Source organism: Chenopodium album, chromosome 8 (assembly GCF_948465745.1).
Source record: "Chenopodium album chromosome 8, dcCheAlbu1.1, whole genome shotgun sequence".
NCBI lineage: Eukaryota > Viridiplantae > Streptophyta > Magnoliopsida > Caryophyllales > Amaranthaceae > Chenopodium > Chenopodium album.
In genome coordinates this window covers 62,928,990-62,953,725 of record NC_137841.1, presented here as the reverse complement: position 1 = coordinate 62,953,725, position 24,736 = coordinate 62,928,990, and the positions used below count along the sequence as shown (strand labels likewise).

Here is a 24,736-nt window from a genome sequence, read left to right as displayed (position 1 = left end):
TACGCAGTAACGCACCTGCCCTGCTCTAATGAGAGTTAACAATGCCCATGAAGTTTGCACCAGATTTGACTTGTTCCCTTTTAGGTTTGTATAAACCTGTTCCACAATCCCAAACCAAGGATTGATGCACAAATCTAGACTTTTAGAGAAAACTCAGACTGATGTTATTTCACTACAAGAGACGCGGCTTTTACCACCACAGGGGAGGGAGAGAGGGGGGTGGATTAGAGTACCTCTTTGGAGCTTGAGAGGTAGCTTTCGCCCCACCCACCATTAGGCAATTGCTTTGAGAGTATAAACTCACATGCCTTTCGCACAGCCTGACTATTATGGTAGTTTTTATTACACCTTAGTAGTGCCTCCACTGCAAACCATGTTCCATAGGTAAAACAAATTCCCCAAAAACCATACCTATCCCCACAAAAACAAACCCAAAAGAAATCACTTTCAATTCCACAAGTGTATTTTCTCTCTTACGAAAATCACATTTCTTTTAAAAATCAGCATATTTACCAAGAACCATCAGGGTTTTGAGCCCTTTCAATGTATTGTATTCCTCTAGAGATGGAGTCTTCTATTTCTTTGGTCCTGTGATCTGGGTATTGCTCCTTGAAGAGTGTAAAAGCTTGTATTACTGAGGAAGTGCACTCAACATGCCTATAATAACAGTAAAAATCAAGAGTATATTCGTTAAATTAGAAGAGTTAAGTTCTGTTTGTTATTTTCTTAACCCTACAAGACTACAACTGATCGTCTTGGCCCGGTCTATGATCATCTCTAGTTAACTTCCATAGTATTAGGGGATTTCTTTTTTCTCTGAATGAACTACGATAGTATTAGTTGATAACGATGGATTATGGAGTATGAAAAAATTTAGCCTATAGAAGCTTACTCTCTTTCGATTAGAACATCATCGAAGAGCTCTGTTGGATTGAATTTCTGAGATTAGACAATGCATCTCATTAGAAATTATAAAATTTGTTTTGAATTTAACTTGATCTATATTATGATAGAAGAAGTTGGTTATACCTCGATCCAACGGTATGTTCGTTGAGGCTCCCAAGCTGTAAAACCACCATTCTCACTCTATAACATGCAATAGGATAGGATAAGATGCATGGAATAATCATCAATAACTATATACTAAGGGCATGTTCATATTTACTGAACTGAACTGATTGGAGCTAAGCTGAACTAAATTGAATATTTTGTGAGAGACGGAAATTAAGAAAGATTGAAGCTGAAATGAACTGAAATTAAGCTAAAGTGAACAGGTCTTAAAGGCAAAACCAAATATGACACATGATATCTTTTGGTTAAAAAATTTCTCGGCATTTTTTTTATTTATTATGGAGTATTTTTTTATAATTTGTTAAATCTTTATGACAAAAATTTTACATCCTATAATATTTAACTTCTAATATGGCAATTATGTGTGAAGTACATTAACTAGGTTTTTTTTTTTTTTTTTTTTGGAAAGCATATCTTTCACACAACACACACATGATGTGGTTGTGGTGGTGAAGAAGTGGGGTCGGGGGTGCAACGCCATGGTTGAAGCTTGAGGTAGAAGAGGAGTGCGGAGAGAGAAAGTTGAATGGTAGTATTGAAAAGTTAATAGTACCCTTTAATATGTTACTCATGTTGAGTAACTTGGATTTCCTCTCAAAAATCCACTATTCAATAGTTCTGATTGTCTAAAAATAAAACTTGATTATTAGTTATTGCAAAATAAGATAAATTCAATTATATTTATCTAAAACATTTTGCAAGTCAAAGTATGACACAAAATTAGGACGGATGGAGTATATGACTACATTGCACATTTGCACGGGTTTATTAATTAACCAAAAGTTTCATTCTAAAATAAAACCCCATATCATTAAATTTCTTTCATTTTTTTTTTTATTATGTCTAATTAATTAGTAACTTTTAACGCCAATATACACATAAAATTGAAATTACTATGTTTCAATTTAAAATATAGATTTTTATTTTTGTAAATTATTTTTAAATTCACATTGTAATTTGCAAATAGGCTAAATAAAAACTATGCCGGAACTTAAGCTAGTTACTCCAATATATCTCTATTATTATTGTATATTGCTAGTATAATTATATTTGAAACTATCGAAACTTATGTTATTATATTGTTTGAAATTATGAACGTGTCTTAACTTAACAGATACTATTTTGTTTGAAATGGGTGAATCGCATTAAAACATATACTTCCTCCGTTTTTTAAATACTTGCTCCATTTTTTCATGCGCGGAGTTTTAAGAGAAATGTGGAAAAGTAATAAAATATGGAGGTAGTGGGGTTGGTAGAAGAATAAAAAATTGTAAAAAGAAAAAGTAGTGGAGGGAATTGAGGAGAGAGAATATGAAATTAATAAAATACTCCATATGATTTATGTTGGATCCACTAGTTGAGATAAATAAATTAATTATTATAAAAGTTTTCAAAATAAGGAAATGGAACAAGCATTAAAAACGGCCGCAAAAGGAAAGTGGAACAACTATTTAAAAACGAAGGGAGTACTTGTTTGTTGAAAATGGTCTCTAATTTAAATCAATAATTGTACAAGGGGGACAAAAAAAAAAAACTTAATATAACTATATAATAAAAGCGAATTAGAAGTAACACATGTCATTTTCTAATTAAAAATTTTCCAGTTGTTTTCTTTTTTCCTTTTTTGATTTTTTGTGTCAAAAGTTCCTAACAATATAACCTCCAATTATATTTTCCTTCCCATATTAATTACAAGGTAGTACTATATTAGAATCTATAATCATCCAAAATTACAATATATTATCATTCTTTTTTCTCCAACTATTTTTTTAGCAATAAAGACTATTTCAATTAATTAAAAAGAAAAGTAAAAATTAGAAATAATAATCCCAACTTTCATCAATTTTGGTAGAATAATCCCAACTTTGAATTATACTGGAATAATCCAAACTTTGAGAGACATTCATTTTCTTCAATTCCAAATACCGGTTACCGGTTGAATGGGTTAACTTTTTTTTTGGTTAAAGTGACAAGTGTCACGTATTAATTGGTTAAAAAAAATCCAAAATATAAAAATAAAATAAATAAAATAAAATAAATAAAAAAAAACCAACAATCACCCACCCCTGCTCACCGGAGCCCCCAACCCCACCCACTGCCCCTCCCTCTTTCACCGGAAAAAACCCACGTTCAGACCCCTTACCTTCCCCACCCCAGAAAACATCATCTCAACACCAGCACAGGGGGATGAGGGGAAAGCGACGCAACATTTAGGCAGGGGAAGGGAGGGGTATGCGCGACGGCTGGCGGCAGGTGGTGGTGGTGGTGGGGGGTTGTGGTGGTGGGGGGTTATGGTGGTCTGGTGAGGGTTATGGTGGAGGTTACTGGAATGAAGGGTATATCCATAATTCCATATATGAGCATATTGTAGTATTGTACGAGTACTTATCTGAATTCTTCTCTTTTCTTATATGGTGTAGTTCATAAATTTCTTTCCCTTTTATATTTACAAAGTTTTATACATCAATTTAACGACTTTGACTACCTGTTGAAAAAAATAATAATAACAAGTATAAATTAAAATTCAAGGTTTTTTATTTTTTATTTATTTGTTTATTTATTTTTTTTGACAGGAAAATTCAAGTTATTTTGCTTCATGTAAAAATATACTCCGTAATATTTTAGTAAATTATTGTTAAAATAAATAACATACTTGCTATAAAATTTAGTAAAACCGTGAGTGGCACGGGATTTGAGTAGTTACTAGGTAATTAGGTATACCTCAATCCAACGGTATGTTCGCTGAGGCTCCCAAGCTGTTTAACCACCATTCTCACTCTAACAAAAGGATAGGATAAAATGCTTGGAATAATTACTCCAACATATCTCATACTAGCAATCTACTAGTATATTGCTATTATCATTATATTTGAAATTATCGGAACTTATGTGTTTATATTTGAAATTATGAATGTGTTTGAAATGAGTCAAAATAGGCTGAGGTAAACATAATTTAAGTAATTAAAGGTGGCGAATCGAAATAAAACATAATACAAAATGACAATGGTCTCTAATTTAAATCAATAACTGTATGTATAACACTAACCTGTAGAGAAAGAATGACATTCACAGCATCAAATAGGCGCTCAGCTTCCATTTTTTCTTCCTCAAGTTCAGGAAACATTTTTGCAAATAGCAGTGCAACCTATAAAACAATACCGTTGGAACATAACGATAAGCAAAAAAGGATACATATCAACCACAATCCCTTGGATAATTAGTATTTCAAGTTGTTTTAAGCTTGTTTGAAATTCATGAAATTTTTTATACACTCATATAAGTCATTTTTAAAGTGCACTAATGTTATTTTTTGCTCATTTGAAATTAATCAAATTTTTATATACAAACATATAAGTTATTTAAGGCGCATAAATGTTATTTTTTGCTCATTTGATGATTACATGATCAATAAAAATTAATTGAGTAATATATACCATCAGATTAAAAAGGGAAATAGTTCTCATTTTTATCATGAAGCATACAATTTAAATGAAATATAATATTTTGCTTTCTGTTTGAAAATGTATGTATTTAATCACCTTGAGTCCTTCCGCAGTACAATCAGAGACTTGCCAGCCGTGATCTGGTGTTGAGAAAGTCCATGAACCTTTACTAATATGTCTATACATCTCCTTAAAATTTCCTGATGGATTCTCCCTAACCTATATTGCAATAGAGCATCACATTTTATACAATTCAGATACTTGCGTTAAGTACATGATGACATGAGTAAAGATATTAGGAGAAGTTTCACGAGATATTTTATTCTTACATATCTTTCACATAAGTCAAAAATATCTCGTAATATTTTGTACTACCTCGGTTACGTTTTAGATGCAATAACGGAGTATATTTTGTGAGATATGATAAATTTCTTTATTGCAACTAAACAGTAACGAAGGTAGTAGTTTAGTTTTTTAAAAAAGAGGGAGGGGGGGTGTTTGTCGAGTGAAATAAAACCTGTGAGGCTTTGAGAAAACTGTGTGTTTTCTTAAGTGGTGTTGCATATTCATCAGTAAGACCACTGGCATATATTGCGTAAAAAGCTAGTGCTGCATCCCAAGTTTGGCTACCAAGGGCCTGTTATCATAAGTAAATTGCATACGAAAAATAATTGTTACACAACATTGTTACTGTGTTGGTGTGTTACGCCACAATTTTGCCTCGTTACAAAAAATTACCGTAAACTTCATCCCATCCTCAGAAACCCACAAATAATCTGGGATTCTGGCTAGATGTTTCTTGTATGCTGTTGAATTCGGATCTTCCGCCCAACAAGCCATCAAACAAAGTACCTGTGCCGCAAGTGCTTAATAAGGAATACAACAAAAGAAAGTAAAGACACAAATCGATGGCTAAGGGCTTGTTTGTAATCATTGTGAATGGAAACAATGTGTACCTTCTCAACGCAACCAATGCAGCAGTATCTGCTGTTGATGTCCTCATAGTGTACATTTGCTATTGCTGTTTTGAGCGCCTTTTCTCTGAGTTTCGAGAAGGGCCAACGGTTGAGGATTGGCTCACCAATGTGGTGAAGAATTCCCCAAATCATGTCTTGCAACACATGATGTGGAGTATAAAGATCCTCCTACAAAAAGTTGCTAGTTGTGTAAACTACATAATTATGCTCGATTGTGTCCAAAATTAGTCATTACGTCGTAAGAAATTCTAGAACATACCTTAGCACATGAGTTTCTAGCTTTGTTCCAGTTAATTTCATGGTATGGCTGGGGGTAAATTTCTGTTCTAAGTGACTCAATGAGTTGAGTGATTGGACCAACAAATCTCCTACCATACATGTATGATACTGGCATATACACCAATCGGCAATAGCATAAAGTTTTCCCTGCGATTTAATTATACAGCGAAGGGTAATGTTGGATTTAAATTTAAAAAAAATAAAATAAATTGCAAATAACTATTCTTGGGTATACAAAGCAAAAAAACAAATAAAAATATATATGCTTGTACATTACTTCTCGTGTTTTTATTACACATGTTTCTTTTATCACGCTTGTCAATGCAAAACTTTAATGATCAATAATTTTGATTCTTCACAAGTAAAAATTTTAAAAGTTACGAAGTATATATTATAATAGTATTTATTGACAACTCCTTTTGCATGCCCCCGGTTTACAGTAATTTTATTGTACATCGAACATTTTTACGAAAAAGTGACCCTTTTTCTTTATAAAAGTGACCCTTTTTCTTTACAAAAGTGACCCTTTTTATTATAAAAGTGATTCATATTTTCACAAAAGTTACCCCTTTTTTACAAAAATGACCCTTTTTTTCCACAAAAGTGACCCTTTTTCTTCACAAAAGTGACCCTTTTTTTCACAAAAACAGAGTATTAAAATAAAAAAAATAAACACAAAATACAAAGGTTACCCCAATGGCTCTACTTTCATCCCGTATCTTTATCTCTCCTCAAAACTAAACATTTCCACCATTAACAAACCTTCAAATTCTCTCTCCTCCATCAAAACCTCAACCCCCTTCTCCCTCTCCGTTACCAACTGCAAGCCCTCATATTTTTCCCTTCATAGTTGTCGTCATCGTCACCTCTGCCGCCATAGTCATCACCACCTCCGCCGCTGCCATGTTTGCCACCATCAAAGTAGATGAGGCGAAATGATAAAAACCCACAATAAGGTATATATGCAATTGGGGTCGAGGTATTCGGAGTTGTTGTAATTCCGGACTTCAAACTCGACAAATCGGGGGATGGGGGGAGGTCAGAAGCGCAGGAATCAGGGGATTGGGATGGTTAGCAAGGTCGAAATCGGAGGGGGACGCCGGATTCTTAGGAGAAGCTAAGGGAGTGGCGACAGGAGTGGTGGTTTGGCAGTTGTTGGTTGTCCCAACTTCCGCCATTCACTAATTTACTGAACACCGGCTTTTTTTAAAAATTTGTGATTTATTGATAGGAATTTAAAAAGATCTCACATAAATACGTTATTCGTTACATATTATTTACAAAAGATAATCAAAAAAAGGGTGATGAATAGTGTAAAAGTCAAAGCGGGTCAAGTAAAAAAGAACGTAGGAAGTATTAATATTTGTCTCTAGATAATAGGTATATGACTTATTTGTAATCAAAATTAAAATGCTATATTAAAGTATTGATTTATATGGTATTGTAGTAATTATATTTGTCTTACTAAAATAAATTCTGTAAGAAATATGCCTTGAATCAATAGCCTTGAGTCGAGAGCTGATTAGGCAGCCACGTCCGTGCCTCACCGAGCTTCACAAGCTAAGTATTCAACCGAGTTCCGATGAGGCACGTCCGTGCCTCAGCAGATTTTGAGTTCTCGTGCTTTTTAGACGTGAGGCAAGTCTGTGCCTCGTCAATTTTGGCCAATTTTGGATACTTTGTTAGTGGACATTGTTTCCTTGAATAAAGTCTATCTTTTCTAGTAGTCTATGGGTTATCAATTTATCATAAATATCCCTAGGTTATTTCCTAGCCTTATACAAGCAATGATCAGTTGTTATTGATTATTCGAAATCTTAGAGTCCTTTGTGTATTTCTCATCTCTGAGTTCTAATAGAGATAATATTAGAAATCCGAGAGATAATCAATTTGTTTTCTGTGATTGGTTTTGAAATCTGTAATTTGTTTTCCTCAAGATCAGTAAAACTATTACTCTTGTCTGCCCGTGGACGTAGCCAACACATTGTTGGTGAACAACGTAAATATGTGTCGGTTTTTCTTGTTAATTTTACATTCAATAATTTGTTACACATTTGATATACAAAAAGACTACGGTTACTTCTCTTCAATGTGTTTTTTTTTGTATGAATTAGGAACTCTCCTCGTGAAGAGGATCTCGTAATGTTTTCATATATATATATATATATATATATATATATATATATATATATATATATATATATATATATATATATATATATATATATATATATATATATATATATATATATAATAAAAAAAAACCTCTACACGAATCTTACAGTATTCCTTATGAATTTGTTTTATAATATAAATCCGTACATTTTTTACAAAATTTTATGACTAATTACAATGTTTAATTATTACTACAAAAAAATAGCTTCATTATACACAATACATTATAACAATAAAATCAAGGTCATACCCGTGCGGCTTTTAATCCCAGACTTTGATAGATAGGCACATGCGTAATTTAATTAATTATTTGTTTCATTTTGGAAAAATACACTTTAATAATCTCAACTATTGCCGATTTACCTACAACAATCCCAACTAAGGTTTATTTTTTAACAATCCTAACTATGCACCCAGTTTTCCTAGAGCAGACCCAACCGGTCATCAACCTAATATAACAGGTTGCTTTGACACGTGGCATCACATGAGTGGTTAAAAAAATTTAAAAAATTAAAATTAAAAAATAAATAAAAAAAATAACTCCTCCCTAACAGCCACCCCATCCCCCGTAGCCTAGCCGGATTCCGTCATCAACTCGTCGGTCATCCGAGAAACCACCCTAAACCCCCAACCATAAACTTGCCGACCATCCACGAAACCACCCTAAACCCCCATCCATCCGCGAAACCACCACCCTTTCTACCTGTTTGCTCGATCGCGAAACCACCCCAACCTCCCACTTGTTTACCCAATCGCGAAACCACCCCAACCTCCCTCCTTTTCCGCCTAGCTCTGCTCGTGAAGCCACCTAAACTTCACTCCTTATCTCCTTCTCCGCCTAAATCCGCGTGCTAGCGAAACTTCCCAACCTCCCCTGCGCCGATTATTGGAGGCTGCTTATGTGTTGACGATGTCGATGGCTAGATCTGTTGGTGTTGTAGTTGTTATTGTTGTTGCGGCGACCAAGCGGCAATTAAGGGTTGGAGTGGGTTGGATCGTGGCCGGTGGTTTTAAGGGTTGGGAGGATCATTGTTGGCGATCTGGAGGAGTAATTGTTGTGTCGTGGCCAGTGGTTTTGGAGGTTGGGAGGTTTTCGCATGGCCGGTGGTTTTGGGGGTTGGGAGGGCTCGTTGACTGGTGGTTTTGGGGTGGCTGGTGGTTGGCTTAAGGTTTCATGGTGGGTGAAGGGAGGAGGAGGGTGGCTGAGATGGTTTTTGGTAATTTGTTTTTTTTCTTTTTTTTTTATTTTTTATAATATTAAGCAGCCAATCATGTGCTGACATGTGGCGCTTAAAAGTTTTTTAAAAAAAGGTTTACCCTTTCAACAGGTAACCGGTTTTTGGGTCTATTAGAGGAAAACTGGGTGCATAGTTAGGATTGTTAAAAAATAAACCTTAGTTGGGATTGTTGTAGGTAAATCGGCAATAGTTGGGATTATTAAAGTGTATTTTTCCTTTCATTTTTAGTGAATCGTGGAGAATTTAGTTTTCTTAGTACTATTGTTATGATTGTATTCAATGGGTTTTTTTTATCTAATATTCCTATAATTTTAAACAAAAAAAAAAAATAGTTATGTATAAATATATAATTTGATTAATTATTTAGGATTGCATATTTGTATTATATTTATTAAAAGTATAGTTTCTTACAACTTCAATTCTTTTAATTTTCATCGAAAATTATTGATGGGTTTATTCTTGTAAAATAAAATAGTACAACATATACATATAATTAGACAAAAAAAAAAAAAAAAAAAAAAAAGGGTCTGTTGACATTTACTTAATTTCAGTTCAATTCAGCTCCAAACAGTTCAATTTAGTTCAGTTCACCTCCAATCAGTTCAGTTCAGTTCAACTCCTAATTTCCCTCTCATAAAATATTCATTTCAGCTCAATTCAGTTCAGTTCAGCTCCAATCAGTTCATTTCAGTTCAATAAATGTGAACAGGCCCTAACTCTTACAGAAAATTTCCTTTAAAAAAGTCTACTTATAGAAAATTACTACTTTAATACCCAATAAAAATGGAAAGAAAGATAAGAAATTATATATTGGTAGAACATATATAGAAGAAATTTGATGCCAAATATATATACTCCGTAGAAGTTAATATTTGGCCAAAAAATATATATATAATCACATTTAGGCGGGAAAATTTTTAATTAGAAGATGACACGTGTCATCTCAAAGTTCGCCTTTAGTATAAAGTTTTAGATGTAACATTGAGAATTACATCCAAATTGTTAAACTTTCATCACTATATTAATGGGCAAGTAAAAAGAGAAAATACAAGTCTGTCCTCTTGATAAACAAAATATGATTACCAAATGACAAAAATGTAAATAAATCAAAACTTTTTTGTCATATATGGATCCCGCAAGTTTTAATTTATTTACCAAAATGTCATGATGACTAGACAAAATGGAAAAAAATGTATATATATCAACAACTTTTTCACAAAGTCTTATATGTGGCTGGCCACACGATGTGGTCAATCGTTATAGGGGTTACTTTGTCACTGTAATAGGGGTTACTTAATCAGTGTTAAAGGGGAAACTCCATCAGTATTATAGGGGTTACTTAATCAGTGTTAAAGGGGAAACTCCATCAGTATTATAGGGGTTACTTAGTCAGTGTTATAGGGGGTTACTTTATTTTTTTTATTAGTGGTCACGGTGTGGCTAGCCACACACAAGACGGGCTACAACTTTTTTTATTATCATTTATACAATTTTTGATTTATTTACCAAAATGTCATGCTGATTAGACAAAATTGTTGATTTATTTAAAATTTTGCCATTTATAATCCATGCTAAATGTACCGTCAAAGTTAGTACGGAGTAGACCTGGCAAACAGGTTGTTCGAGTCGAGTCATTTTAGGTCGGATCGCTTTGGGATCAGCAAATATTTGGGTCGGATTCGGATCAATACAAGTTTTGGGTCAACACTTCGAGTTGAGTTCTGGTCTGGTCAAGTTCAAGTCAGGTCAGTTCGGGCTTTGTCAGTAAGGGGTAGGTCATTTTGAGTTAAGTCAATTTTGAGGACTAGTTTTTGGGTCAAGTCGGGTCGCCAAAAATAAATTCACTTAGAAAATTTGTGGGAAAAGTAAAATTCTATAAAAAATAAATAAATAAATAAATAAAATAAAAACATGAGTACTTTATTACATCACTTCAGGTCGGGTTATTTCGGGTCGGGTCGATTCGGGTCACTTAGGGTTGGGTTAACTTCGGGTCATTTCGAGCATCGGGTCACTTTGGGGTCGTGTTAGGGTCAAGGCGGCTTAGTTCGGCTTCGGGTCAATTTTCAGGTCGCAGGTCGGATCCGGGTTAGATCAGGATTGTCAAGTCTTGTACAGAGTACGTTTAGTTTGGTCAATAAAAGTTGAATATAGCCTATTTGCAAGAGATAAATTACATGTAGCACTACATAAGCATGGATGTATAGAGTAGTATGAGAACCTGGATGCATCGGTAATGAATCAGGGAGTAGCCAAAGCTCTGGAGGCGTTGGGTTGCACCCATCCCACTCGTACACTGCAAGCACCTATAGTAATCGATCCAAAGCCAAACAAGGGTCGGTTTGTTACAAGTTTTAGTGTTACTCGAGATAAAAAGATAATGCAACAAACTACGTATAGTAGTTAATATATATCATGGTCTATAGACTATAGCGCCACATATTTTACTCTGTAGTAGTCACTTTAGTTGCTTTCTATGATCTTTTAATGATCATGTATTCTGTATTCATGTTATTTTGAATCCACTTTCACGTTTTTTATGTCAACCGTTTATGGAACATAACATGAAAGTAAATTCAAAAGAACTCACACGTTATGAACGTCATTTGTAACGAAAGCATGTATGGTGCTCACGTTGTACATAAGTATATGGCTTAAATTGTGTAGTGTTCAGTGTTCTAGCTAGCTACTTCCAATTAAACAAGAAACCACGTCGCAAAGAAGGAGATTATAAACAAACCGAAAGCCAAAATTTTCCCCAAGATGGAATGCTCGTAGCACCACCATGGTCAAGTATCCATTGACGACCCCTAGCAATCGCGTTATCTTCACCATCATCAGGGCCTTCTCCCAACAACCTTAGGGCAATGTAATTAATTGCTGAACCAAACATGGTACTATGGCTATCTATGTGCAATCCCCAACCTCCGTCTTCGTTCTGCAATATATTTCGAAAATTAATACTTTGTACTTTATCAAGAGAAAGAAAGGACAATAAAGTGTTCTACTGGAATACTAGTGTATTGCATTATTACTCCCTCTATTTTTTTTTTAATGCATCACTTGAGTTTTCACACTTGTCGAAACACAACGTTGACCATTAATATCTTTAATTAGATAATAGTAAAAATTATAACAAAATTATATTATGATAGTAGACGTTGTAACAAATCCAACAATATATTACGTGACCATGTTTATAAATTATATAGTAGTGAAAAAATTAAGTCAAATGTAACATATGAATAGTGCAAATTCTCAAGTGATGCATTTGAAACAACGGACAGAGTATTTAAATACCTGATGATTGTAAATATAACGCTTTGTCTCCTTTTGGTGTTCAGAGGATAAAATCTTATTGAGATCTCCTGTGACGTATAGTGCCATTACCTGAAAATTTATTTATCAATGCGATATCATGACCTTGTATGGAATACTTTTTGTGTGAATTTGGTGCATAGTACTATTATGAGTTTATGACTATCATTTACAGAATCTACTACGTAGTATAAAAATATTAAATGCAATCAGCTAATAAAACCATTTATTATATTGTAACTACTTATATCAACTTCTCCCTATTTATCTAATATTTTGCCCATTTGACTTTTTATGGTTTTTAATACGCGTTTTAACACTGTTCTTTCTCCATTTTAATAGGCATAAAATTACGGAGTATAAAAAATAAATGTTAATAAAATATACTACGTACAATAAGATGAATCCAACAAAATCCCTCGTAATTATATTATTTCGTATAGATTAAGAGTATTTTACGGTAAAACATTTAATGGGGCAAAAAACTGAAATAAAAGGGAATAGCTACTACTCCGTAGCTAATTACTAAAACTACATACATACCAAATATGGCCCAAAAAAATTTAAAATATAACCCCATATATTTTTGGAAAAAAAAATAGAGATAAAGGAATAGCTACGAGCTAATTACCAAAATACTCCGGTACCTAATATAAGGCCAAAAAGTGACTAGAGTGATCCATCACATGTCACATCAATAATAAGGCTAACAGTTAAAACGTGGATGAAGTTGACTCATTATTTATTTATTTTTTTTCAAGGATAAAGTTGACTCGTTTAGTTACGCCTTACTCATTATTTATTATTATTTTTTTTTTAAGAATGAAGTTGACCATGCATTAATCATACTACGTATAAATGTATCACACTACTCGTATACTTCCCCCGTTTCTGTGTGTAAAAAAAATATAAATAAAAAAAAAAACTTTCTCTCTCTACAAAGAGAGCTTCCCTCTCTAGAAATCTAGAGCCTTTCTAGCTTTCTTCGTCCTTTTCCATCGTCTTCCAGTAACAATCTCCATTTTCTTTTCCTTTTATCAAAGAATACATAAGTTATGTATTATTAAGTTCAATTACTTGCTCCTTTATTAGTTCAATCGTCATCCTGCTCATGTTTCGATACGACCCTATGAGGACTTGCGGCAGGTATGAGCTAGCTTCCGAGCTATAGCTCAGTAGTTAGGTTATTCTAGGATAATTGATGGAATATTTCCTAAAATTATATCTTTTTTATGACGGCTATTTGAATATACTTGGGGAACAATCTTAGGGTTTTATTAGGGTTTCCTTGTGTTATAAAAGGACCCTTTAGTTGATCAATTAGAATATACCTTATTAAGCCATTAGATTTAGGACTCCTTGTATTATTCTCTTGTTTCTTTCTCCATTATAGTGAAGAAGCTCTCGAATCCCCCACCCGTGGATGTAGGTCTATTTTGACCGAACCACGTAAATCCTTGTGTTGTTTGTTTGTCTTCTTTATTGTTTTTCTCGTTCTTAATTTCATTGACTTGTTCCGCATTAATCAAACACAATTACACCCTAATTTCCTAACAAGTGGTATCTAGAGCCAAGGTTTTAGGGTCTTAAGGTTTAGGTGTTTATAGGTTAGTTTGATTAAATTATGCCAATGAAATTTGATATTGAGAAATTCGATAGGCAAGTGAACTTTGGCCTATGGCAATTGAAGATGAAATCCATCTTTGTTCAAAGTGGCTATCACAAGGCTCTTGAAGGTGTATCCAACAAGCCTTCGGGCATGACGGTGGATATATGGGAGGAGATCGATTTGAAGGCTCTTTCGGCAATTCAATTATGCCTCTCTGATGATGTTTTGAGAGAGGTTGCCAAGGAGACGACTTCTGCGGGTTTGTGGTTGAAGTTGGAGTCACTTTATATGACAAAGAGCGTGACCAACCGTCTACTACTCAAATTTAGACTTCATGATCTTCGTCTAGAAGAAGGTAAACCGCTTAAGTCTTATTTAGATGAATTCTTCTCTATTATTATGGATTTGCAAAACATCGATGTTGAGATTGATGATGAGGATATGGCTATTAGGTTGTTGTGTTCTTTACCGCCTACGTATAAGCATTTTCGAGATACTTTATTGTATGGTAGAGATGATTTGAGTTTGGAGGATGTTAAGGATGCCTTAACTCAAAGAGATTTAATTGACAATAAATTCGTTAATAAATCTAATAATCCTGCTCAAAATAATGTTTTAGTTGCTCATGGTGGTAATAAGAATTTTGGTAAAGGAAAATTTTGTAACTATTGTCATGTGAAGGGTCACATCAAAGCCGAGTGTTGGAAATTAAAGAAAAAGAATGAGGAGAAGTCCAATGAGGACAAATCCGCAAATATTGCCAATACCGACAATGATGATGATTATGCACTTTAGGGTTACGAGCTTTGGGGTTGCGGTTTCTACGATCTCTTCATGATAAGTTCCCCTTTGAGATCTCTTGGTAAAACGAGAAACCGTGTGGATTTTTGGTATGGAGTCTATGATAGATTGCTTTTGATTTTCGTTTGCAATAAAGTAGCAATCTTGGTTATGCATTAGATTTTGTTCTAGTTATGCTATTTCTTATCTCAATTTTGGTACTTTTGTGATTTATTAAGTACAATTGCAATTTAGAAATTCTTGATGTAATTTTTTATTTTTCTAGAATTGCTTAAGTTTTTTTTTTGTTTGATTTTTTTTTTTAGATGAAGAAGTGTTTGAAGAGAGTTTGGTCAATTTTGATAAGCATGCTTGGCGTCGGGACATTATACTCTCAATCTAGGTCATGTGATGGTTTTGTGTACGGAATTTTGTGTTCGGAGACGCACCGGTTCACAAGTTATGGAAGATGTCCGTTTTGGTAATAGCCTAATGTGAGTAGGCTTATGGAGTTTTGTTTAAGGTGGAGGTTTTATGTTTTATTATGAGCATTACTTCTTTGTTTTTGGTTCAAGGTGGAGTTACCTTGTTTTTGGTCGATTTCAAGTCAAGGTGGAGATTGTTAAATTGTGACTCGAAATCTAGTAGGGCTGGCTTTGAACGACTATATCTCTCAAACTACAACTGATTTAATTTTGAGGTGATTCAAGTTGGAGGTGATAGCTTGGTTCAAGAGCTTTCCAACGATAGGTCATATGCCCAATTCCGATAAGAAACAAGAAAGTTATGACCTATCGTTGGAAAGCTCTAGAACCAAGCTATCATCTCCAACTTGAATCACCTCAAAATCAGTTGTAGTTTGAGAGATATAGTCGTTCAAAGTCAGCCCTACTAGATTTCGAGTCACAATTTAACAAACCCGAGCTTCTCACCGATTAAGAAGACCAGAGGCAAGGTCAAAGTCTGTTCAGGTCTTAAGTTGCGTAAAAGTGGCGAAAAAGTGTGGGAGTGGGTCAAGCAACATGGTCCTAGGAAGCGAGCTGGAGGTCCGATCGAGCCTTTGGTTCCACCTCTTACTGCTGAGCAGCAGCAACAGTGGGAGGATTCTAGTTGTCTTCCATATTTTTTACCATATAAGAAGCGTAAGAAGAATTCAGACTCTCCTTCTACAGTTTCTTCTGAGGGATCGATGACCTCCCGGACATGGTTACCAAAATCTAGATGAAAATAGCAGTTTGGAATTGTAGGGGCTTGGGACAAGCGGACTCCCCTAAAATTCCGTATGTTTCTTCTCTAGTCCGCTCTCATAGTATAGGTTTAATGTGTCTTATGGAAACTATGCTTCCTGTTGATATGGTTGTGCAAAAGTTAGCATCTTTGTCTTACTTGGGTTGTAATGGCATAGATGTCGTTGGTCTTAGTGGGGGTATGTTTATATGTTGGTTTGCCCCATTAAGCTTAGTTCCTGTTTATAGTTCTCAAAACGTTGTTCTCTGTAAATTGGTGCAAGGAGATGAGGTAAAACATGTACTGTTTGTGTACGGCTCGCCTCATATTACTAATCGTTTGGAGGTTTGGCATTTGATTAGTAGTATTTTGGAAACTCTTCCAAAAGTAGTCATTATTGGTGACTTTAATCAAGTGGAATACCTTTCTGATAAATTAGGAGGTGATTCCTTTATTCCAGGACGGACAGATTTTATTGATTGGCGTATAAGTTCGGATTTGATAGATGTCCCATTCTCAGGTCCTCGTTATACCTGGACTAATAACAAAACTGATTTCGACCCCATTTTTGAGCGCCTAGATAGAGCCTATGGTACTTCTTCTTGGTTTATAGACTACCCAGACACCAAAGTTATTAATCAACCCATTTTATTCTCATATCATGCTGCTATTATCTTATCAGATTCTGCTGATATAGATTATGTCAAGCGTCCCTACAGAGTTGAAAATTGGTGTTTATCTGCCTCGGCGATCAAAGATATTGTTACTTCTGTTTTCTCCTTGTTTTTTCCAAGCTCCCCTATGTTCGTCTTGAGTCGTAAGCTTTCTGTTACTCGGGAGCGTCTACTTGCATGGTGTATTTCTCACAAAAAAGCTTGGGGTATTAATTGGAAACAACTTGTTTTGGAGGTCCAACAAGCTTCGCAGTCTCTTTCTTCCCCTGTGGAACGGTGTCTTTTTGTTACTACTAAGAATGAAAAGGTAGTGGAAGCTCAAGCTGCTTTCTTATTTTGGCAACAAAGAGCCAAGGTAAAGTGGGATGCTCTAGGAGATTCACACTCTCGCCTTTTGTTTTCCTCCGTACAATCTAGAAGGAGGCAGAATAAAATTTACGGGCTAAGGGATTCTTCTGGAATTTGGCATCGAGATTATGATCATATTGCTTCTATGTCTCTAGACTTCTATAAGGATCTCTATTCTGTCAAAGATGATGCCATTTCAAAGGACTCAGATTGGTGGGATAATTTACTGTTGCCTTCCTTCTCTCCGGACCAACAGCCTTCTCTTATGCTTCCTTTTTCAGTTGATGAGATTCGGGATGCAATTTTCAGTATTGATGATAACAAATCTCCTAGTCCAGACGGTTTCCCTTCAGCCTTCTTTAAGTCACACCGGGATTATGTTGGTTCTTCGGTGGTTTCAACGGTTCAACAATTTTTTGCTCATGGTTATATGCTGAAGGATTGGAATCGCACTTTCCTAGCCTTATTACCGAAGGTAGATGACCCCGAGTTCATCTCTCAGTTTCGTCCGATAGGCCTCTGTAATGTGGTTTACAAGTGTGTTGCAAAGTGTCTTACAGGGCGCCTTCACTTGGTTCTTCCTAGTTTGGTGGCTGATTTTCAGAATGCTTTTGTTCCTGGTCGCCTTCTTTTGGATAATGCTTTAATCTCTCATGAAATCCTCTCCTACATGAACAGGTCAAAAGCTAAAAAAAGATTTTTTGCGGTCATCAAGTTAGATATGAACAAAGCATATGATAGGGTGAGTTGGGATTTCCTTTTCAGGCTACTTCGAGCCCATGGGTTTCCTCCATATTGGATTCATATCATCCGCTAGTGTGTTTCTACGGTTTCTTATCAGATTTTGGTGAATGGGAATCCGTCGTCGGCCTTCCAGCCTTCTTGTGGTCTTCGTCAGGGTGACCCGCTTTCTTCCTATCTCTTCGTCTTTTGTATGGAGGTTCTTTCTGCGATGCTTCGGAGAGCTGAAAGAGAATCTCTTATTACAGGAATCTGCATTTCCCGGGGTGCTCCAGCAATTTCTCACTTATTTTTGCTGATGATTCCTTATTGTTCTTGCAAGTTTCGCCCGAGGTTTGTGATAACCTTATTGCTCTTCTTTCAGAATTTTGCAGCTTGTCGGGTCAGGTTATTAATCTTCAGAAGTCCTTTGTAAAGTTCAGCCCGAATACCCCGACTCATTATCGAGATTATCTTTCCCGAAATTTGAGGCTTCAGTGTAAACCTTCTCTTGGTACATACTTGGGTTTACCGGTTGAATTAAGTCGTAGCAAAGTCTCTAATTTTGGTTTTTTAGTTGACAAGGTGGTTCAGCGTCTTTCTTCCTTTTCCTCGGTAGGTCTTTCCTCGGCAGCAAAACTGGTTATTATAAACTCTGTCCTGGTTGCATCTTTCAATCATATTCTCTCTGTATTGAAGATCCCTTCTTCATTATGTTCAAAGATAGACAGTCTTTTAGCCCAGTTTTGGTGGAAATCCGACTCTCAGTCTCGGGGTTTAGCCTTGTGCTCGAAGACCCTCCTGCATATGCCTAAGGGTATGGGGGGTCTAGGAATTCGTAAGCTCAGTAGCTTCAATTCGGTGCTTTTGGCTCGTCAGTGTTGGCGTATCCATCATCACCCTCAGCTTTTGGTTTCTAGATTACTTATAGCCAAATACCCTTCTCTTCGGCTTTTTCAGACGAGAAGTATTCCACGCTCGTCGTGGGGTTGTCGTGGTTTACTATCAGGCTTGGCAGTTTTATCTGGTGGTATTGCTTGGAAGGTGGGTTTTGGAACTCAAGTTCGAATTCTCGAGGATACTTGGGTTCCTAGAGAACCTCTGACTATTCATCCGGGTTCGGGTGAGACGGACTTTCCGTCTCATGTTTCTTCTATCATTAATCCGCGTTCTTACGCGTGGGATTCGACTTCTATTCACAGGCTATTCGAGTCTTCTTCGGCTCTTCGCATTCTTGCTCAGGAGCGTCCTAGCAAGCTGATGGATGTCGTATACTGAAAATTCTCGAGAGATGGAAACTTTGATATGAAGTCCGCATATGCTATGTTGCTTCATCAGTCTGTTGGTTCAGTTGTAGCAACTACTTTCCCAGCCTCTTGGTGGAAGATTTTTTGGGGTTTACCCCTACTCCCAAAGTTGCAGTGTTTTATTTGGAAGGTTCTCAATAATGCTCTGCCTCTTTTTGAAGTTTTACAGACTAGAGGAATCCCGGTGAATTCAACATGTGTCTTTTGTCATGGGGCTTCAGAGACTTCAGCTTATTTGTTTCGTGACTGTCTGGTTATTACTAATATTTGGGCTTCTACATCTCATGGATCCATTTTTTCGGTTCAACATAACAAGCCTTTTCTAGAAGCCTTTGTTGACTTGATTTTGGAATTACGTCAGGCTCGAAACTAGGACGGCTTTGTTTCTCTTGCGTCTTTCTTCTGGGCTGTTTGGCTGGCACGTAATCATAAAGTCTTTTGGTAGGCTGTTTTATCTCCGGCTCTAGTCCTACATCTAATTCACGAGTGAATTTCGAGGAGCTCTTCAGCTCAAGAGTTTCGAACTCTTGTTCACTCTTCTATTAGGCACCCCTTCTCTAATACGAGAGAGAGACCGGTTACTTGTTGTCTTCGTGGTTCCCTTCCTTCTCTTTATGATGCTTGCCTTGTGTTTGATGGTGCGTGTAAAGTTCAGGACTATACGGCTGGCGCGGGTTGGATTTTTCGACGATCAGATTCAGAGCAGGTTATGGGTGGGGGGGGTCTAGGGCCTTCCTTTTTAGTTCAGCTCTCCATTCCGAGTTACAGCTTGCCTCTAGGCTCTTCGGGCAGTGAATCGACGTGGTTTTCGTCGTCTGTTGATTTACACTGATTGTTCGACCTTATTTTCTTTTCTTCGAGAGGGAACGGATCGAGAAATTTCTAGCTTATGGCTGCTCCAGGATATTCAAACTGTTATTCAGGAATTTTCTGCATGCAAACTTCAGAAGGTTCCGCGACAGTGGGTTGCTCCGGCTCACTGGTTAGCGATGAAGGCTCGTCGTCATGATTTCCTTTTTTGGTCCTTTTAGTTTGTTGTTTGTTTTATTTATCTGTCTTTTCGTTGTTAGCTCTTCTTGTCAAAAAATAAAAATAAAATAAAAATAAAATAAAAAAATTCCCTGTTTCCTTTTACTTGACATGTTTTTTTTTAGTTATATTTGTAAATGCACAAATTCAATTATTAATATCTTTAATTATCGATATGTAAAAATTATAAAAAGTTGATATATTAAAAATATATATCGTGACAAATCTAATAAGATCTCACATAACTATATATTTTTTTTACGTATAAAGCACAAACCACGGTTAAAGAGGATTGTGTGAATAGTGTTAAAGTCAAAACATGTTAACTAAAAAGACGGAGGTAGTATTTTTTTAAAAGGTAAAATATAATTGACTGATTCTACTGAACCGACACCACTCATACGTAAGTCAATCTAGCTCCGTAAGTCAATGATGTGAGTAGAGCTAGGAGGTAAGAAAACTCTCTGTTCCCAAGCAAATGTAGTTGATATGACTCGAGCTCATGAACTGAAAGTCACAACGTAAATTTTTGCAACTCCGCCAAGCTTTACTTAGTACGAAGTATGTATTTAAGCATAATAGTAAAGCTGGCAGAAGTTAATTACAAAAGTTACCATGCGTGTTAGTGTATATGAGTACTTCCTCTAATATTTATTTTTACTAATGCATAAAACACAAATGTTTTTATATAAAATGTTGTCGAATTAGGGTCTGTTCACATTTACTTAATTTCAATTCAGTTCAGTTCAACTCTAATCGGTTCAGCTCAGTTCAGCTCCTAATTTCCCTCTCTCATAAAACATTCAGTTCAGTTCAATTCAGCTCCAATCAATTCAGTTCAGTTCAGTTCAGTTCAGCTCAATTCAGTAAATGTGAACAAGCCCTTAGTTTTAATATGTATACCATTTTATCACATTAATTTTTTTAATCTAGTAATGTATAATTAATACTACCTTCGTTTTTATTTAAATGCCACCATTCGTTTTTCACGCTTGTTAATGCACTATTTTAACGATTAAAATCTCTAATTTCCGACGTTATAAAATTATAAAAAGTGAATATTAATAAAATAAAAGTATACATTGAGACGATTTTAAGAAGATCTCACTTACCCGTCAAAAAAAAAAAAAAAAGATCTCACTTAATTATATTTTATCATAACTATAAATCATAAAAGGTAGTCAAAGTGTAGTTTGTGAATAGTGTAAAAGTCAAATGGTTTATGTCAACTACAAAAAAAAAAAAAAAAAAAAAAAAAAAAAAAGGAGGTAGTATTAGTAATCAAACTTGGGTATTACTCCCTGCGTTTCATAATAATTGCAACATTTTGACTTTTGCACTATTCATATGCCAATTTCGACTATATTTTCTTACCAATATATATAAAAAAAACATATGTTGCCATGTAAAATCGTTTTGGATGAGTCATTAAGTATATTTTCAATTAGAGGTGATCATTAGGCGGGCCGAGACGGGTTTGGACCGGGTCGAAGACGGAAAAATTGGCACATTCCTCGGGCCGGGCCAAATTCTGGGCCGGAATTTTTGTGCCCAAACCCGTCCAAAATGGGCGGGTCGTGTGGGCTTTTTGGGCCGAGCCAAAAAACTCAACTAAAAATGTGTAAAATCGCATTCCCAAACCCGCCCAAAAAAAGGGGTCGGGCCGACTTCGGTCCAAAAAAATGCCCAAAACCCGCCCAAAATCGGCTCGGGCCAACCTTAATCAGGTCTATTTTCAATAAATAACTTTTTATACTTCTTAATACGTAGTAAAACATAATTACATACTCCCTCTGTCCTATTTTGATAGTCACTTTTGGTAGAAAATCACGGAAATTAATAAACATAAATAAGAAGTATTAAATGTACATTGAAAAAGTAAATTTACATTGGGTATGCAAAAAAGTAGAGAGAGAAAGTAATTAAAGTACATGTGAAAGTAAAATTTACATAAGAAAATTAAATTTGCACAAATATTTTTTCAAATGGGAGATAATTTTAGTAAAAAAAAATAAAATTAATGGTATTTGAAAAGGAAAATGTTATACATAGCCCTTAGGGCTACATATAAGCATGAAATTTACACTTGAAAAACGTAAAAAGTTAAGAAATCATCAAAATATAAACACTAATTACACTGATTTAATTACACGTGTTAATTCCTAATTTTATACAATTTCCAAGAGTGTATTTAATGCTTATAGAATTACCCATTTGAAAAAAAGCAAATGTGACTAACATTTTAGATCACCAAAAATGATATAAGCAAGTGACTATCAAAAAGGGACGGAGGGAGTATATTAATAGTTAAATTTGAACATTAACATATGTGCTAGTCAAAATATTACGACTTTTACAAAATGGAGGGAGTAACACATGCATCAGTAAAATGTTATAAATAATATAAATTGAAAGAAGCCACAGCAATAATTCTCCTCCCCAATACCCCAACTATAAAGACCCCAACTATTTTGTCAAAAAAAAAAAAAAAAAAAAAAAAAACACCCCAACTATAATTTTTTTTGGGTTATTCTATACAGTGCCCCTGGGGTATTGACTTTTCCAAGCTGTGCCCACCCATTTTCAAAATTCTACACTGTACCCTCAAGTTACCTTTAACGTCTACGATGTAGCCCTATCTTAATCCCTCCCGTTAAATTTCCGTTAACTTCAAAATAAATAAATTAAAATAAAAAACAAAAAAAACCCAAACACCTCTCTCTCCTCCCTCACAACTACCCACCACTACACCTCCACCGCACCACCACCGCACCACTGCCACACCACCAAGCCGTGCGCGCTCCTCTCTCCTCGACCCACCACCGCGCTCGTCACCCTCCTCTCTCCTCTCTCAACCGAGCCACGCTCCTCTCTCCTCGACCCACCAGCCGCACCACCGCGCGCGACAGCCCAAATTTCGTTCTTCATGCCCAAATTTTCGACCAATTGAACTATATTCGTGCAGATTTTTATTGGAAAAATCAATTAAAACAATTTTTGTGTATTGAATATTAATCTAATTGAACCAAAATTGACGATTTAACAATTAAAATCAAATTGGGGAAAAAATTAGGGTTTTATATTATTTTAAACCAAATTCTTTGATTTCAAAACAAAAACAACAATTAACAACTTAATTTTGCAATTAGAATCCAATGAAATAAAAGCCCTAAACCAATTTGTCAAAATTTCACTTCGAATTCGAATTCCTCCATTGCCTTGTCCAATAGTTTCTTTGGTGGTGCACTAGGTGGTGACGCGCGGTGGTGGGTCGAGGAGAGTGGAGCGCGGCTCGGTGGTGCGGCTGGAGGTGTAGTGGTGTCTGGTGGGTAGTTGTGAGGGAGGAGAGAGGTGTTTACGGATTTTTGTTGTTGTTGTTTTTTTTTTTTTTTTTTTTTTTTAAGTTAACGGAAAGTTAACGGAGGGATTAGGGTTACATCGTAGACACTAAAGATACTTCGGGGGTACAGTGTAGAATTTTGAAAATGGGTGGACACAACTTAGAAAAGTCAATACCTTAGGGGCACTGTATAGAAAAACCCATTTTTTTTTACTACGTAAATAAAAATGACTTACCAAGGGAGGCATGAAAAAAAGTGGGCCAGCATTATCAGAAGGCCAGTGACCATCATGGGCTTGAATACTGGTAAAGAAGTTGATGGCCTTCTTCAGTGTTATGGTCACTGCTTCCTCTCCTATTACCTCTCTTTCCTTCAACTTCACTCCTTTAGCCATTTCTACATTTGCCTTTCCTTTTCTCAACTGTCCAAACATTTTGGTTTGAAATTTAATCAAAACAATCGCATCACGTTATCTCGATTATATTCTTGACCCCGTCAAAAATTATAAACATATAATCTATACTTATATATTTTGGAAATTGATATAATGTATACGTACATATATAGTAGAATTTTTGGACATAAAATAAATACAACTATTTTGTAAGTCAAATTCTTAAGTGTATATACCGAACGTTAACTCATAAACTAAGGGTTAGTAGTCTAAAGAAAGAAAAAAAATATTAAACAACTTTGAGCTATAAGTTAACTAAGAAAGTGTAAAAAAAAAAAAAAAAAAAAAAATTGACCTCCATTCTCATTAGAAGATCAGCACTTTGCCTCATGTTGAAACGGTTCTCCTTGAACTCCTTCCTTGCCCTCTCAACCTCGGCCCGTTCCTCGGTTGTTCCAGCCTCCGGATCAAACTCCCAGTGTTGTCGACCGGTGAAGTTGTTTAGACTCTCTAGCCATGGATCCTTGCCTTCTGCTATCTTCAACTTCCACATGATCACCAACTTTATTAACTAAGCGTACACTCTATGAACTATTAAATACTCTTAATTCTTTCTCCTAGGAAAGAAAGTGAAATATAGATAGTGTAGTAATGAAGTTGGATTTAATTTGCTGAGTTTTTATAAGCTGAGATTATGGAAGCAAGGAGGTCGATGATGATAATGACTCTCTAACCAGCTCTTGCTATCCACTCCTTTAATTGGCCCATGCTAACTAAGAATGAGGTTTATAAATCACTAGGTTAAA

The 24,736-nt window shown here is 35.5% G+C and overlaps 1 protein-coding gene and 1 long non-coding RNA gene across 2 annotated transcripts in view; one reads left to right on the top strand and one right to left on the bottom strand.

Annotated features, from left to right (window-relative positions):
• LOC145641966 (uncharacterized) overlaps window positions 1-1,604 on the top strand; it is a 7,164-nt gene extending 5,560 nt beyond the window's left edge. Inside the window, exon 6 of the long non-coding RNA XR_014115604.1 lies at window positions 1,481-1,604. This is a non-coding gene — a long non-coding RNA (uncharacterized LOC145641966). The remainder of the gene's footprint in view (window positions 1-1,480) is intronic.
• The window catches only part of LOC145641964 (lupeol synthase-like), a 26,300-nt gene extending 1,564 nt beyond the window's left edge, over window positions 1-24,736 (bottom strand). Inside the window, exons 1-16 of the mRNA XM_081692998.1 lie at window positions 24,286-24,736; window positions 23,772-23,957; window positions 12,484-12,573; window positions 11,924-12,121; window positions 11,405-11,489; window positions 5,751-5,917; window positions 5,471-5,659; window positions 5,253-5,366; window positions 5,032-5,151; window positions 4,611-4,733; window positions 4,118-4,216; window positions 1,030-1,086; window positions 893-939; window positions 514-657; window positions 234-411; window positions 16-96 (exon numbers count right to left, since the gene is read on the bottom strand). Coding sequence (XP_081549124.1) covers window positions 16-96; window positions 234-411; window positions 514-657; window positions 893-939; window positions 1,030-1,086; window positions 4,118-4,216; window positions 4,611-4,733; window positions 5,032-5,151; window positions 5,253-5,366; window positions 5,471-5,659; window positions 5,751-5,917; window positions 11,405-11,489; window positions 11,924-12,121; window positions 12,484-12,573; window positions 23,772-23,957; window positions 24,286-24,483 — 2,076 coding nt within the window. The 5' untranslated portion in view covers window positions 24,484-24,736. The remainder of the gene's footprint in view (window positions 1-15; window positions 97-233; window positions 412-513; window positions 658-892; window positions 940-1,029; window positions 1,087-4,117; window positions 4,217-4,610; window positions 4,734-5,031; window positions 5,152-5,252; window positions 5,367-5,470; window positions 5,660-5,750; window positions 5,918-11,404; window positions 11,490-11,923; window positions 12,122-12,483; window positions 12,574-23,771; window positions 23,958-24,285) is intronic.